The sequence below is a fragment of the Adelges cooleyi genome, unplaced genomic scaffold, assembly GCF_023614345.1.
Source record: "Adelges cooleyi isolate 19-005CV unplaced genomic scaffold, UGA_ACOO_1.1 ACOO_flye_CR_arks_rails_tigmint_CR_PRNA_9, whole genome shotgun sequence".
NCBI classification, from domain to species: domain Eukaryota; kingdom Metazoa; phylum Arthropoda; class Insecta; order Hemiptera; family Adelgidae; genus Adelges; species Adelges cooleyi.
The window spans coordinates 12,672,269-12,687,491 of NW_026096579.1; the positions used below are offsets into that span (position 1 = coordinate 12,672,269).

Consider the following 15,223-nt stretch of genomic DNA (forward strand, 5'->3'; position numbering starts at 1 on the left):
TATGTATTACAAATAAGCGTTTGTTTAAAAATGGTTTTATTATTTTCTGTTATAATAATTCCTAAACCTCCTTATTCCCAATAATGATCTGTCCTTAATATGTCTCAACCCGCTAGCTCCTAGCTGTTTTTAATATGTAATATAATTTTTAAAACGATGTTACCCATGCATATGTGTATTAAAAATGAAGAATACAACATGTCTGAATTCCGAGGGCTGTACGTTGGCGTCAGCCCTGCCGAGTTGTGTTTAGTAACAAAGTTATAGTTATTTTTAAAATGCTTTATACAAGTTAAAAATATTGATGCAGGCAGTTTGTTCAATAGGAATACAATTACTGAAAATTGTTTGTCAAATAAAAAAAAAATTGGCCTACAGAATACAGATGCTAAAAAAAGTTTTCGGTAAATCAATACCTCTATTGTTCGATAATTTTTAGCATTCTTATTTTAATTTAAATGCGTACATTTTTTTGTCAACTTGATGACTCCTTTGTTCGGTCAACGACCCGCGAATATAAAACGCACTTAACTAAAATATTCAGCTAAAATCAATATACCTATGAGCTTATTTCAATTTGAATAAGTTACCGAAAATTAAATTTACTAGACTACAAAACCGAGTAACGACCTGAAAAATATGGTACCCATGTGTACTAGAACTTTCGTTACAAGTGTTATTAAATAGTCATAATAACCTTCATTATTTTGTTTTATAATTTACATATTATCGTCAAACATAAAGGGTTATTTTAAAAACCTCTGTTGTCAATCGGTTGTGCGTTATGCATTCTGTTGACATAATAGATCCGAGCCTAATAATTTCATTTTAAAATTCGCAAGTGCTCGCTGAAATTTAACTGTTCATAATTAGTTTATACGTTGTATTTGCAGATTGGCTAAATAATGGTACGGTTAAAATGTTTCGTTACACTAATTCTTATAGTTTGCACGGCAAGTATTTCAAGTTCTGCAAACAAATGTTCTTTCGGAGCTTGTTTCAAAGGAAAAAGGAAGGCCGTGCAAGACGAACCTGTAGCATTAATAGAAGAGGTACAAATATTAAATTTAGGAAAACTTATTGCTTAGTTCTCATACAACGATTCGTCTTGTGTTTACCTATAATAAAGTTATAATTAAGGAGCAAGGACTTTAATAACGTTCGTCATTTAATTATGTTAATAGAATCTTGTTTGGTTCTATGGTCAGATATTTATTTTCACTCAACTGGATTATAATTTATACTTATTCAAGATGGTTAGAAGTTTTGGAAAAGTACCTACGTCTGATTTTCAAATATTTATAATTAATTAATAATTTATATGTATTTTTGTTCACCGTATTTTTTCAGTTTGGTCTAACTTCACAGTATCACATTATTTTTTGATAGTATAACCTCATAGTTTTAGTAATTTAAACATTTTTATTGATTAGGTAAATAAAATTATTAACTATTAATTAATTTTGAATCTTTTTTGTATTAAATTAAAAATTCTAAATACTTACAAATTTTGTTAAACTTTTAACTGCGTCAATGATTGAACAGAAAATTATTTATTAATACAATATTATAGGTCAACATTTTTTTGTAAATTGATGAATAATATTAGTTGAGCAGATCGCGGTTTTAAGCCATTTTTTGTCGGTAGTTTACCGATACAAAACGTAGTAGATCTTAAAGAAGAGTCGGATGAAGACAAAATGGACTATAAACGGTCGTATTTGTCGGTAGTAAACGATTACGGTTTGTGAAACGAGAATCCGACGAGAATTTAATATGATTTTTTTTTTTTTGATGATGTCTTACAATTTGTGTGGATCTTCAATTTCCAAAGCCGTAGTACTAGTAACTTTTATTGATTTTTTAACCATAAATGTTGTAATTTTTGCAATTGAAAAAAAAAACGGTAATCTTTGTGTCCTGTAAAAAAACTATTTCTTAAAAAAATTACATTTCAACAAAAAAACTGGCCGCGAAAACAAAAATATTAAAATATTTTCCAAGTTATGTTCCAAAGTAATATGTTGTATAACAGTATTTTACTATATATTCTTAACATAAATTACCTATCAATTCAATTTGAAATAAAAGTTTTGCATTTTCACATTGTATATAGGTATAATGTATAGGGTTTCCACGAGGATTTACTAATTAAAATATGTGATGTGGAAAGCAGAAAGGGACCTTTGTTGGCAAAGTTGATTTCGATGAAAACGCCAAAACATCAATTTAGGTTGAAATTATTTTATTTAGTAAAAATAATTTTAGGTCGGGAGTCTTTAAAATTCGTATAAATAGATTTAGGTCGAAATTAATATTAACCGACCTCGGAAAAAGGGATCATAATTTTACTCTCTGTTATGAAAGAGTAGTGTCTATAACTGGAGTAATCATTAGGAAAAAAACAAAATTTCAAAATTTCTCTTTTCATAGGATAATATATTATAATTAGTTGCCTAATTTTCGGGGAACGCCTTGCTTGTGTTATTGCAAAATGTAGTAGGTATATAGATTTGTAATTAGCTGTAAATGCGTGACAGCTTTTTGCTTTACTCCTAGGAGGGGTGGAAACCTTTTCTTTAGTTCGTTTTTGGGGGTAGTTATATGGCCCAGCAGTTTTGCTGGTTTAACAGTCTATTAATTTAGTTATGTTTAGCGAAATTGTAAGAAACAACTGTTTTTACCGTTTATAAAAAGTAAGCATAATGGGGATGAGACATGATGGCTTATAGTGGCTTCGGGATGATCAAAGGTCAGCAAGACTGAAGTCTGAACGGTTTACCTTTCATCACTCACAAGAAAACACTTCGATAAGAGTCCATAGGTACAAGTTACAACACAAACGATAAACAAATGAATTTCTTTTCTATTAGTTCAATATATGAAGTATTGTATTGAATAAATATGATTTTAATTAGGATTAAACAGAATAGATTATTTATCTATTAGATGACATTAAATACAATTATCGTCCTCGTCATGACAAATCGTGCTGCTACTAAGAAAATTATTGTGTTGAATTTTGTTTAATTAAAAACTGTAAAACGGTTCAAATATTTGTATTAATATCAGCAAAATGTGTCTTCAAACGACCTGAATTTACTATTTTTAATTTTTAGAAACGAACATCAGATGAAATAATGAACGTTGAAGGACCTCCAAAGACGAACTATGATATTTTGTTTTTGCAATTTTTAAACAGTTTAAAAACATCAGAAAGCGCATCAATTGAATTTACGGACGGGGAATTAGTTTATCTATCTAAAAACAGACAAATATTAGATACGGACGATTTGAAAAATAAGCTGAACATAAAAATCCAATCACTGAAATGCGTTTATGGTTATATCATTCACAAATCTTTGATCGATTTGAAATCTTTGATTGACAAGTCAACGGCTGGCAGAAAAGATGCAATGGGAATTGTAAACGACTCTGAAGACGTGAATATAATTAAAGCAAAGGTGTTGGTAAGAAATTTAAAAAACTACATTTCTCGAATGTTGTCTATGCTATACATAGGTAGGGCCGTTGCAGCCAATTGGTTGTGGAACGTTTATATGAAATTGAGCGCCATCGATTATCAATCGATCCCTTTGATCGAACTTTTTAGAGATAAGACCTCTTTAGAACAAATGTCGAATTTTGTTGAAATGTGCAATAGACATGGCTACATGCAATTTTTTGAAATGCCAAAAGAGATACTTGGCCAAGATCAATATTTTAGTCGGAATGTTGTAAAATTATTAGTGGATGTAAAACTTTTAGAAGATCAAAGTTCAAATAAATGTTATGACTTTTCAGGTCACTTTAGTACAAGCAATATTTTTCTAACTCAACTTAAAGGGAACGCCAATATGATTATTCCGGAGTTGCCAGAAATGACTACTATCCGGGACGAATATAACGTGAAACTATACTACTCACAATTTATCCCACATCAAGAAAGTCACAGTTCTCATTTTCAGTTGGGTTATTATTATGGATTACTAAAACGCATGATGACAACTGCTTTGTACGACTGCGTTTGGACACATTTGCTGAGTTACTCGAGAAATACGTACAAAACGAAAGAACCACTTTCAGAAGACCAAAAGAAAATATCAAGGAAATATTTGCGATTACTATTAAATTCGATAGAGGAAGCTGTAGATTTTCTTGATATGCATGGTAATGAGTATTTTAAGAGTCTAATTAGTGATTTAAAAAATAAAAAACATTTAGATACAAAGTCGTTAGACAAATATATAAAAGATGCCCAAAATAAAGTGTTTTATAATTTGATTTCGATGGGTGCAACTGTGAACCCACAAAATTGGACAAAGTTCAAAACCCCCTCGTTGTTTGGGGTAAAGTTAATAAATCTTCAGTATCTACCAAACGAAAGGTTAGGAATAAATAAGTTCAATTATTACATTGAGTCAATAAAAAAATCAATAGCACCAATTAAGTTCAGAATGTTAAATTTTTTTATTACGAGTAAATCTGAAAATTGGTTGGACCAATTCGGTAAACTTCGTGAAAATCAGTTGTACTTAAATAAAACACCTTTTAATCATATTACAATATCTGGTGAAAAAAAAAGAAAAGAATTAAGCAATTTTCCGGTTACATACGAAAAAAGAGAAGACGTAAAACCTATAATAAATGTATTAGGTGAAGCAACAAACAAAACTGATAATAAGAATGTCTTAAATCTAAAAGAGAGTACGAGTTTAAACAAAACCAATTTTGAAAGTATAGAAAAAAACAAACCTAAAGGTGCTTATCAACCAAAAAAAGTTTCAAAAATCATGTTCATCTCAGATTTACAGTCTAAGAAACATGAAAAATATTCAAATAAAATCGGAATAAGCCAAGAAGAACGCAATGATCTTTCGGGGACAAACAAAAACAACTCATCAAATGAAAAGGAAAATCACAGTAAATTAAATAATGCAATAAATGAAAATTACAAGAAAGAAAACTTAAAAACTGAAAAATATGGACACGATGTGCCAATAAACAATAAGTCAGGAATAAATAAACCAATACCACAAAATAATATAGAAATTAAAAAAGAGTCAAAAGAAGACAACGAGACCAATGAAACAAATAACGGCTTGTCATTGGATAGAATGCCGGGATCGATCAATGGAAACGAAAATCAAAAGATACAAAAAAAAGTAAGATTTAAAGATGGAACTAAAAACGACGTACCATGGGGTACAATGGGGGGGATTTTCAATGAAAATAAAAAGATACAAAACGAAGTAGAACTTAAAGAAGAGTCAAAAGAAGACAACAAAATCAATAGAACAAAACACAGCGTGCCATGGGGTAAAATGGCGGGATTGTTTAATGGGAATAAAAATCAAAAGATGCAAAACGAAGTAGAACTTAAAGAAGAGTCGAAAGAAGACGACAAGATCAATAAAACAAAAAACAGCGTGCCGTGGGGTATAATGGCTGGATTGTTTAATGGGAATAAAAATTAAAAGATACTTATGGCCAATGGGTGAAAATGATGTAGAACATGGAAAGGAAGCTATTGAAGTCGGTTATATCAAAGTTGAAAAATAAAGTTGAAACGGTGTTTATTAAGGGAATTTAATAGCTTTCACACATTATACCTACTATAATGAATAAGCCTGTGTAAAATAATATATATACGCCATATTTAGTTTTAAGACATATAAGAGTCTTCGTGCGTAGTGTTTACATTGTTATCTTTATGTTTGTTGAATAATTTTTTTTTTTAATTTTTCGTAGACAGTTACTATTTAATTATATTTTTGGGAGTGTGTTTTTTTAATAGAATCAAAACAAATAATTTATAAATTGCGTTTATAGTAAAAATACTGTAATAACTTTTGTTTTGTGTTTTTTATTCTTTTTAAAATAACATTTACTTTTTTTTTCAGTGTTCGATATAGGATTTTATGACATTTTTATGTGAATAATGTTTGTTGAGAATGTCGAAGACTAGGAGGAGTACCGGTTTTTTGATGGTATAGTTGGTGGAAGGAAAAATAATGAGTGAAAAATATTTAACATTATATTTAAAACTTTTAAGATGCCTGTGATCCGAATAATAGTATCAACAAATCGATTATAAAAATTAAACAAATGTATTAAATACTGTAACGTATAATTTGTATGGCAGATAACCCTGCGCCTACATACTTGTTGTGACTAAATAGACAAAGTGAAAAACAGAATGCCAAGTTAGGTAATATACTTTATTCAAATCGGTTTTCAGATTACTTATCGGATTACTGTACAGCGGACAAAAAATGATGTGTTTTGACTAAAAAGACGGTCAGTTTCGAATTTCCTTATTATAACTTACCTCTTACATAAGACTTTTCTTATAAGGTCTGAATTTTCAAAACGGGATAAATCCCATTTTTCTTGAGCGGAAGTTTAGAATACCATATAAATATTATACTAGAATATAATGATAATAGTATTGTATAAATTGACATGTTAGAGAAAACTTGAAACTTCTGTTTTTTTGCCATCCTGTAAAATTTTCCAAAATGGACTACCGAAAAAAAACAGGGATTTATGCTGGAAAAGAGTTAGGCTACTCCTTCTGACTACCTATACGGTTAAGTTAGGTCGCCCAGTAAACGTAATGCTGCACTAGGCCACTCTTTGGCGACATATCGAAATAATTGTTTGATCTGTATAATTAATTTATGTTTCCTTGTATAGATTTAATGGTCACCGTCAATGTGTATCGATAGAGAACGATCCTTGCTACCATAACTTGGTGAGTTATAGTGGGCGTTGCCTTTACTTCTATTTGACGAGCAGCCAAAATCTTGTATTCAGATTTTTTGTTTGAACAAAATTCCCATAACGTTACTCGGTCGGTTTTCGATCCTTTTGGACGCCAGCCCAAACAACCCCTGTGGTGTTGATGTAAAGATGAGAGAACAGATTGTTGGGATGTTTAACATCACGGATCTTGACTAATATTTAGAGTTTATCAAAATATAATGTGTAACTGATATTTTTATAAAGCAAATAACATTTTACGATGAAGATTTTTAATTTGTTTAACTATTATACATTTCACAAGTTATAGTTCAGGTTATTTCCAACAAAACGGAAATTGCATTGAAAAAACAAATTTAAAAACATATTACGTTGTTAACAACAGTAAAGACTTAACAGTCGTAACAGTTTTTGAGATATTCATTGATCTTTTCAACAAAACTTCTATTTAATAACATGTATAACAATAATAAAAAGGTTGTATTTATACAAAAATGTTTATTTACATTAAAAACAATTTTATTTATGGAAAAAATAAAATAAACTTACAATTAGAAAATAGTAATAGGTTTATAAAGACAGTCATAACAAAAAATATACCAAATTAAAACAGAATAATTTCGTAAAAAAGTCGAAACTAAAATGAATATCACTCAACGAGAATCGTATACTTCACAATATACATTATCATTATGAAGTGTACTCATCATGATTATAAAAATAGATAAAATATTTTTTTGTCAATAATAACTAAACAAAATGAAAAATATTTATGTTGAGCTAAGAGTATTTGTTTTATTATAAATTAAAATATCTGAGACACTTAGTTAAACAATTTTAGATTAAATATACTTATAGGCATTGCGGTTGTAACGACTGATAAAACAATTTTACTAGAATTACTGGATTTACTACTATGTTGAAAAAAAGGAGCGTTATAAGGGAATAATTATCTATCTACATGATGTTCTTCGATTCAATTGTAATACAGGATTATACTTAAAATACTTTCTTCAGTTGCAACGAAACTAAATTATTTCATACAAATTGTAGTAATTTCTGATATTAATAATTTTTGTTGTGTAAGCTTAAAACCTTTTTACTATTAGTTTGTATCGACTCAATTTCTGTGTTATTAATACCCAGCAATACTAAACCTCTAACAATATGAACTTAACTTCCAACTTTGCCCTATTTTTTTATTTTATTTGTATCAAAATCAATAGTTTTTACATTTGAATATATTTTAAAAGTACAGAATATTAACATTTATATCATCGGTTGCATTCTTCCCTTATTTACATACAAAGGCTGAGTTTCGTGAAATGCGGGGAAACGATTTTTCAAATACATATTAAAATACTCAGTACGTCACTTAATATTACAATACTACTTTTATTATAATAAGAAGTGACGTACTAAGTGAAAAATCGCCAAGTATTTGTGAATGTCAAAAAACTGAAATAATAACATTAAAGGTAAAAGAACAAAGTACGTCAAAAACGTATTACAGTCAAATGAAATTATCCATTGTATGTTGTAAACCTAACCGAGCAAGGAAAATATATATAAAAACTTTTTAGTGATATTTTATAATGTACAAGAGACGTACAAAAAGCGTAGAAATGTTTTTCGTGTACAACAAATTACTTTTATTACTGCTGGTAAAAATTTAAAAGTGCCCGTACATTTTTGTCTTATTAAATAAGTTATACATGTCTGATACTTACTTCAAATCTAAGCAAATGATAAATTAATGTGGAACTTTCGGGGGTTTGGCTTCGAAGATTTAGTTATATGATGTTTGATTAGTCATACAATTACTAAAATGGACTGTGTGGTGTTATATGTTCTGGATTAGGATTTAGGCATTACATTAAACATTTAAACATTTGTGGTGAACGTAGCCTTTACGAGGACACGCGTTCAATTGACGACAATTTATAAACGACGTTTTGATATAATCCAGTCATGTGCTCTCTTAGGACGGATTAATCATTCATTTCTTGGCAGTGTACTACACTTTCACAATGTCTACTCCATTTCGCATAGGTTCCAGCGAATCTTCTGGCGATCTGTCTGACCACAGTTGGTGCATCGGCGATTTCAACGGAGAACCAGACGAATATGATCCTCAAGTAAGAAATTAATATATTCCGGATGGTCTTTAGATCCCTTTCTTCTAGTAAATGGGTAAACAACGAAGTATTTGTTCTCATGGAAAGGCATACGGGATGAATCGACTACATTAAAGTTACCTATATAGCTATATTAATAATGCAATATGTCTCAAGTACTTTGATATTTGATCTAATTTATTTTAGATAATAATTTATGAAACCAAAATATGATGTCTTATAAATATAGTTCTCTAAAATAACTCCTAAGTATACGGTAACATTCATTATAATAGAGACATTGAATTAGTCCAAACAAATCTAATGATTTAAATTTAACAAAAAAATGTCTATTTTTTAGCGTTATGTATACATAATATGTATTATATTATGGTTTTTTTTGTGATATTGGTTTGTGTAACGTGTGTACACCTATTATTTTTTAAAAAAAATAAATATATTGTAAGTTTTAATATAGGTACGTACATAATTGTTAGCTATTACAATGTTTGATTAATAATCTGCGTATGTTAGCTAACGCCAGAAAGAGTGAAGTTGGACGGATATGACTCAAGCGATACATTTAGTGATATTTTGGAAGATGTGGTCATTAACCATAGGTCTCACGGAGTCGGTCACAACCATCAAAAAACTGTGTAAGTTAATAAATTCAGTTTGCAATACGATAATAAATTTCTTTAAATTTAGGTATAAACATCTTAACTTTCTTAAAATTACTTTTTTTTTAATACTGTGTAAAACTGCAATAGTGGTAATTTACTTCAAATAAAATTTAAATTAGTAAAATGTAGCATTTTAACTATGGTTGAAACGGATAGAATAAAAGTCAACTATGTAATTCTAAAAAACACTATTCCTTAGGTTTGATTTTCCTTTAGTAAGTTAACAACCAATTAATGCCAATCCGGCGAGATGTAAAAGCCGTATTCTACTACATTAATGTTTTAATTTGAAATACAAACTTTAAATTAATTTTGAATTTGTATTTTTTTAAAGTAAACGATTATATTTTTCATGAAAAATAATGAGTGGTAAAAAATAATTAAAATCAATTATTTTAAGGGATGGATGTTGGTTGGAGTGGGGTTTATTGATCGCTAGGAATTATGGAATATTACTATGCAAACTAATAGACAAATAAGTTTTTTAATTAAAAATTTAAAAAAATGTATTTTATAAGTCAACCTATCTTGTAGCTAATAAACAATTCTGGTATGATTTACGTAAAACCCGTTTTTAGGGGTTTTTTTAAATAAATTAAAAAATAAAGTTGTTAATTTCGTTCTATACATTTGTATTACATGTGTGAGTCAAACAAGTGTTTTTAAAAATAGTACAAAAATATTGATTCAGCGCTTTGGTTATTTTTTAAACTTATGGTTTATATGGAGACACTTGAAAAGTCTATATGTTTTTATTTTTAATGAGACAAAACTGAACATAAAAAATGTGTGACCACTTTTAAACATAAACTAAGTAAGCTTTTTAATAAATTGAGATTTTTATCAGAAGATATCTTTTCAGTGTTAGCAATGTTATAGTGTACAAAAAACTATAATATTTTAATAAACATAAACCAATGGCTAAAGGTCTAAATCGAAACTAAAAATGATAGAATTTATTACTTTTTATTTATAAGAAATATCAATATTAACTATAATAGACCAGTATGAAATATTGCTATAACTATCACTGCACCGTTGGAAGTCCCTGCAGGTTCTTTCGGTGTAGTTTAATGGCTTTCCCATGTTTCGCTTCAAGTATTAATAATTGTTTTTCGAATATAGCGATGCCCAAATTGTTTAACCGAGCTTAAATAATCTTAGACTTAAAATACCTTTTATAATAAGAGTAGGTACAATTTATTTTTATTTAAGTTTGTTCATGGTTGCAATAATAATTTGCACGTGTCGCTACTATAATTAATATTTTAAATTAAATTAAAATGCTTAAATAAATGTTCAACATATGATAAGAAAACTAATGGAAAAAGTTTAGATTTATTAAGTTTTAGGTTTCATACTCGACGAGTCTAAATGTTTAGAACATGACGTAGAAAACAATAATTTTACAATTAAAACTGATATTTTTGCTATAAATTTAATTTAACTAATATGGTTGTGTTAAAAAATGCAGTGTTTCAAATGAAACTAACATAATATTTAATGTAATATTCCTCAAATATAAAATTTTGATTATTTTTAAAACTATTTAATAAGTAATTAATACCAATTAGGAGAAAAATAAAATCAGTGTTCTTAATTAATGTTTTTAACATATTATATAAAATACAAACTTATAAATTAATTTTTATTTTACTATTAGTGATATGAAATATTTATCTCATAAAGTTACTTAACTAATGTAGTACGATATTATACAATTTTATTTAAATTTCTTGCTAGATATTCAAATATATTTTTTTAAAATTACATATTCAAATATGTATGATTTATTTTGTACAGCATTATGGGCATTATCCTTATGCATTTGTTTGGAAGCTATGGTTCTCTGAGAAATTTGTTTTTCAAATCTCGGAGAGACCGGTGGTTGCCATACGTCTAACTATACAACAAAGTTTAGTGTATTAAACATACCTATTATATTAAAATGTTTTTTAGGTCGCCAATTATTCAGACTGTCCGAAAATCATCAATGGCTTCGCAAACAGATTCGGATAAGTACGGAACGCTGGACGACAGGGACGCGATATCAGTTAATTCCATGACTAGCATGAATTCCATATCGAGCTTGCTGAGAGAAAAACTAATGGTATGAAATTGAAAATCAAAATCGTAAAACAGTTTCGTCGACAGCATATTATGATATTGTTCGCAGTTGAATATTCAAAAAATCTCCAAGGACAAGCAATTACAATCCGACTATAAATTGAGGGCGTTCATTATTTTTTTGTTCGTCACCATCGTTTGTTTATTGAAGTTCGCGCACGTATATTACGACCGACACGTGTTGCAAGTGAGTGGTGGAGTTGTTTTGTAATTTTGAATATTATAGACAGTCTGCAATGCGGTAATTGTGTGTTCGACGAAATACCGACAGAGGGCGTATTTCAAGTACACGAGATTCAACAAGGTGGACCGTTACCTGCGTTTGTTCAGCGTCGACGGGCACGAGATAGCTTTTGGTCATTTGGGATTGGAGCTCGCCGAAAAGGAGAAGGTGTTCGATTGCTTGCCCGAACACAGTAAACCACCCAACGTGCAGTGTTTCGAGTGGATGCAAAAAGCCAGATTATATTTGTCCCACGAGGAAAGGCCCGACGGGTTGAACTGTTACACGGTAGAGTGGTTCAGCTTGACGGACAAACACAGTCCCGTAGATTGTTTCGATGACGGAGAACAATACGGACATTGGTTAGTCGAATAATGTAGCACGCCATCCCCACATAGTACTTGGCTGTAGAAAATCTTGAATTTTTCGATAGTTTGTATTTTGTAAAGATATAATAAGCGTTATAGGTATGGAGGCGGACGAACATTGGGAATGGCGTGGCCTGTGCAGCTAGGCAGGATTGAAATGTCTCCGTTTATAACCGGACATGTAGGCAAACGCCGTTGGGGTAATGTCCTCGGAAGATATTTTATCAACTCCAAAGGAGTAGCCATCAATGTGCACCCTGACACACCACTGCATGTGTCCGTTAATGCCGGCCGCGAAAGTAGACTGTGTCTCAAGGTTAACAATAAAATATTTATTGAAAATTAATGCTACGACAAAATCGTTTTATTTCAAAATTATTATAGTTCATATTATCGCCGTATTTTTATGTCAGGCCAGCCACGACGATTTCGCTTACAGGAAGATGGACAGCTCTCCCAGCCTGAATTACACGATATGCTCAGCTAGGAACATGAAGACGTTGCACTCGGCGCTTTCAGAGAAAATGTTGTGGGACGGTTTGAAAGCTTCGGATGCTGAAATAATTAACTCTTTGTTGACTGAACCCGTATGGCAGCTGGCGCCTACCACCAAGGAATTGCTGAACGAATCGACCATGGTCAATTACACCGAGGACATAATAGCCTTAGGCTTCATCAAGCAAGGTAAATTGTTTTATTCATTTTCGTATAAGCAATTTAGTTATGTTTTACCGTGGTCCTTTGGCAGGCCATGTGCTGTTAAACGAGTTTTGGCAAGAGGAAATGGGCGATTTTTCTTTGGATCAGAAAAGATTTCCCACGATGAAAGAAACGATAAACATTATTCACAGGAGAGGATTCCGCATAGTCGTCACGATACAGCCGTTCATAAGTACAGAATCTAGAAATTTTGCCACAGCCGTCAAAGAGGGAATCCTAGTAAGTGTTTCGAATTTGAATAACAGTTCTATTCAAAAGAGATCGTCTATGATAAACAAATATTGATGTACTCGCAGGTGATGCAAGTTGGAAACGAACGGAACGTACCGGCTTTGACGAGGTATAAGTCAGTTCACAGTGCCGGGATGTTAGACATAACGAATAAGAAGTGCGGCCCGTGGTTGCAACAGCAACTCAAAGACCTCGTCCAGAAGTATCAGTTCGACGCATTTTATTTGGATATGGGTACAAACGCCTCTACAAAACCATGCCAGGTAAATAATGTAATTTATCTTTTTCACTCGGTGATTACAGGGTCTGCTTACGACTTGCCGCGTCACTACTTGTTCGCCGAAAATTTGACCAATCCCGACTATTACAAATCATTATTCTCTCAATACGTGTCGGACAGCGTCAACGTCTTTGGCGTGTCTTCAGCAATAAGCCGACCACCTGCGCCGATTTTCGTTTCATTGCTTTCTTTGGCCTCTACTTGGGACTCTCTTCAAGTGATCATACCGACAATGCTCACGTACGGAATCGTGGGCTATCCGTTCTTGCTTCCCGGACCAGTTGGCGGAGATTTTCAAGTTGAAAACGTTTCGCTGCACGGTCTTATATCGCCGGGTAGGTAAACGAAGCGCTTACATTGAAATCGTATTAACTATGTAAATGCTATTGTATTTTCATCAGACAATCCGCCAATAGAAATCTTGGAAACCCAATCGTTGAAAGAATGTAGACATAGCGGGCAAAACGTAAACGCAAGCCGTGAGTTGGTAATGAGATGGATGCAATTGGCGACGTTTCTGCCTGTAATACGATATGCAAGATTACCTAGTGACTGTGACCCACAAGTGCTCCAATTAACTAAAAACTTGACGTCTCTCCGCCAACAAATAGTGAGTATTACTTCTAGGACTTTTTTTTTATACTGTATTAAATTTAAGAGGCATATTATTATAGATGCGAAACTTATCATTATGTTTTTGTATTTTAGATAAATCCTCTATTAAAAAGATATGTTCAAGAAGCACTAGAAACTGCCATACCACTGATAAGGCCTTTGTGGATGCTAGACCCTTCTGATACGACTTGTTATATTGTAAAAGACGAATTCTCGGTAGGCGAAGAAGTAATCGTAGCACCAATACTAAGACCAGGTGCTACAGAGCGTGAAGTTTATCTACCAGCTGGAGTATGGAAAGATGGAATCGAGGGTAGTTTGAGAAAAGGTTCACGATGGATACATAACTATAAAATACCTCTAGAAAAAATTGCATATTTTGTAAAAATGCCCAATAATACTAGATTTTAGTGAACTGTTTAGTAACATACAATAATTTTTAGTTTGTATTTTATGTTATTTATAACTTTACGGTAGTACATGTTTTAAAAACATAATTTATTTAAGATAATAAAAAATAACAATTTAAACTAATGCAATGTTAAAAATATGTGCAAAATTGGATAAAAAAACGATCAATTATCATTATTATTATCATCATCATCATTATTAGTAGTCAATATTGGTTTAACAAAGATAATTCTAGTTTGATAATCATGAATTTGTTATTTTATTTATAAGTCGATGGATATTCTATGAATATTGTTAAAAAAGTTTCAAAATTTGAAACTTTAAAGAAAACTAACAAGTTAAATGATTAAATTAATTTAATATTTGTTTATCTGTTGTAAGGAAAGGGCAATTTATTTAATTATTAATTATTGAATTTATTATTTTAACAGTAGTCGTTATAAAAGGAAATTATGTCATTATTTATTTAGACTAAATTATCCCATGTTATATACCGAACACACTGTATACATTACTTATCCTCATTGATAATACCTCACTGGTTTTTCATTTTATTTGTTTGTTTAAATGCATCTGCAAATTTAAATGGCGATTGTTTTTTAAAAAGAATACACCACAACTGCCGCACATGCATACACAACATTTTATACTTGTATGAAAAATATCATGTATATTATGTGATA

General features: G+C 30.7%; 1 protein-coding gene across 3 annotated transcripts; it reads left to right on the forward strand.

Annotated features, from left to right (window-relative positions):
• The first annotated feature begins 774 nt into the window (after positions 1-774).
• LOC126846869 (myogenesis-regulating glycosidase) lies at positions 775-14,687 on the forward strand. Of its 3 annotated transcripts, XM_050586699.1 has the most exons (13): positions 775-1,052; positions 8,751-8,903; positions 9,417-9,538; positions 11,525-11,675; positions 11,742-11,879; positions 11,964-12,277; positions 12,383-12,599; positions 12,697-12,967; positions 13,032-13,222; positions 13,300-13,468; positions 13,538-13,849; positions 13,916-14,124; positions 14,223-14,687. In XM_050586699.1, the coding sequence occupies exons 1-13, from the start codon at positions 906-908 to the stop codon at positions 14,538-14,540; spliced, it is 2,712 nt and encodes a 903-aa protein (XP_050442656.1). In that variant the 5' UTR covers positions 775-905; the 3' UTR covers positions 14,541-14,687. The 3 variants fall into 3 exon arrangements, with proteins under 3 accessions (XP_050442656.1, XP_050442657.1, XP_050442658.1); XM_050586700.1 differs by lacking the exon at positions 8,751-8,903; XM_050586701.1 differs by lacking the exons at positions 8,751-8,903; positions 9,417-9,538; positions 11,525-11,675; ... (7 more) ...; positions 13,916-14,124; positions 14,223-14,687 and adding an exon at positions 3,120-5,829.
• The last annotated feature ends 536 nt before the right edge of the window (positions 14,688-15,223 follow it).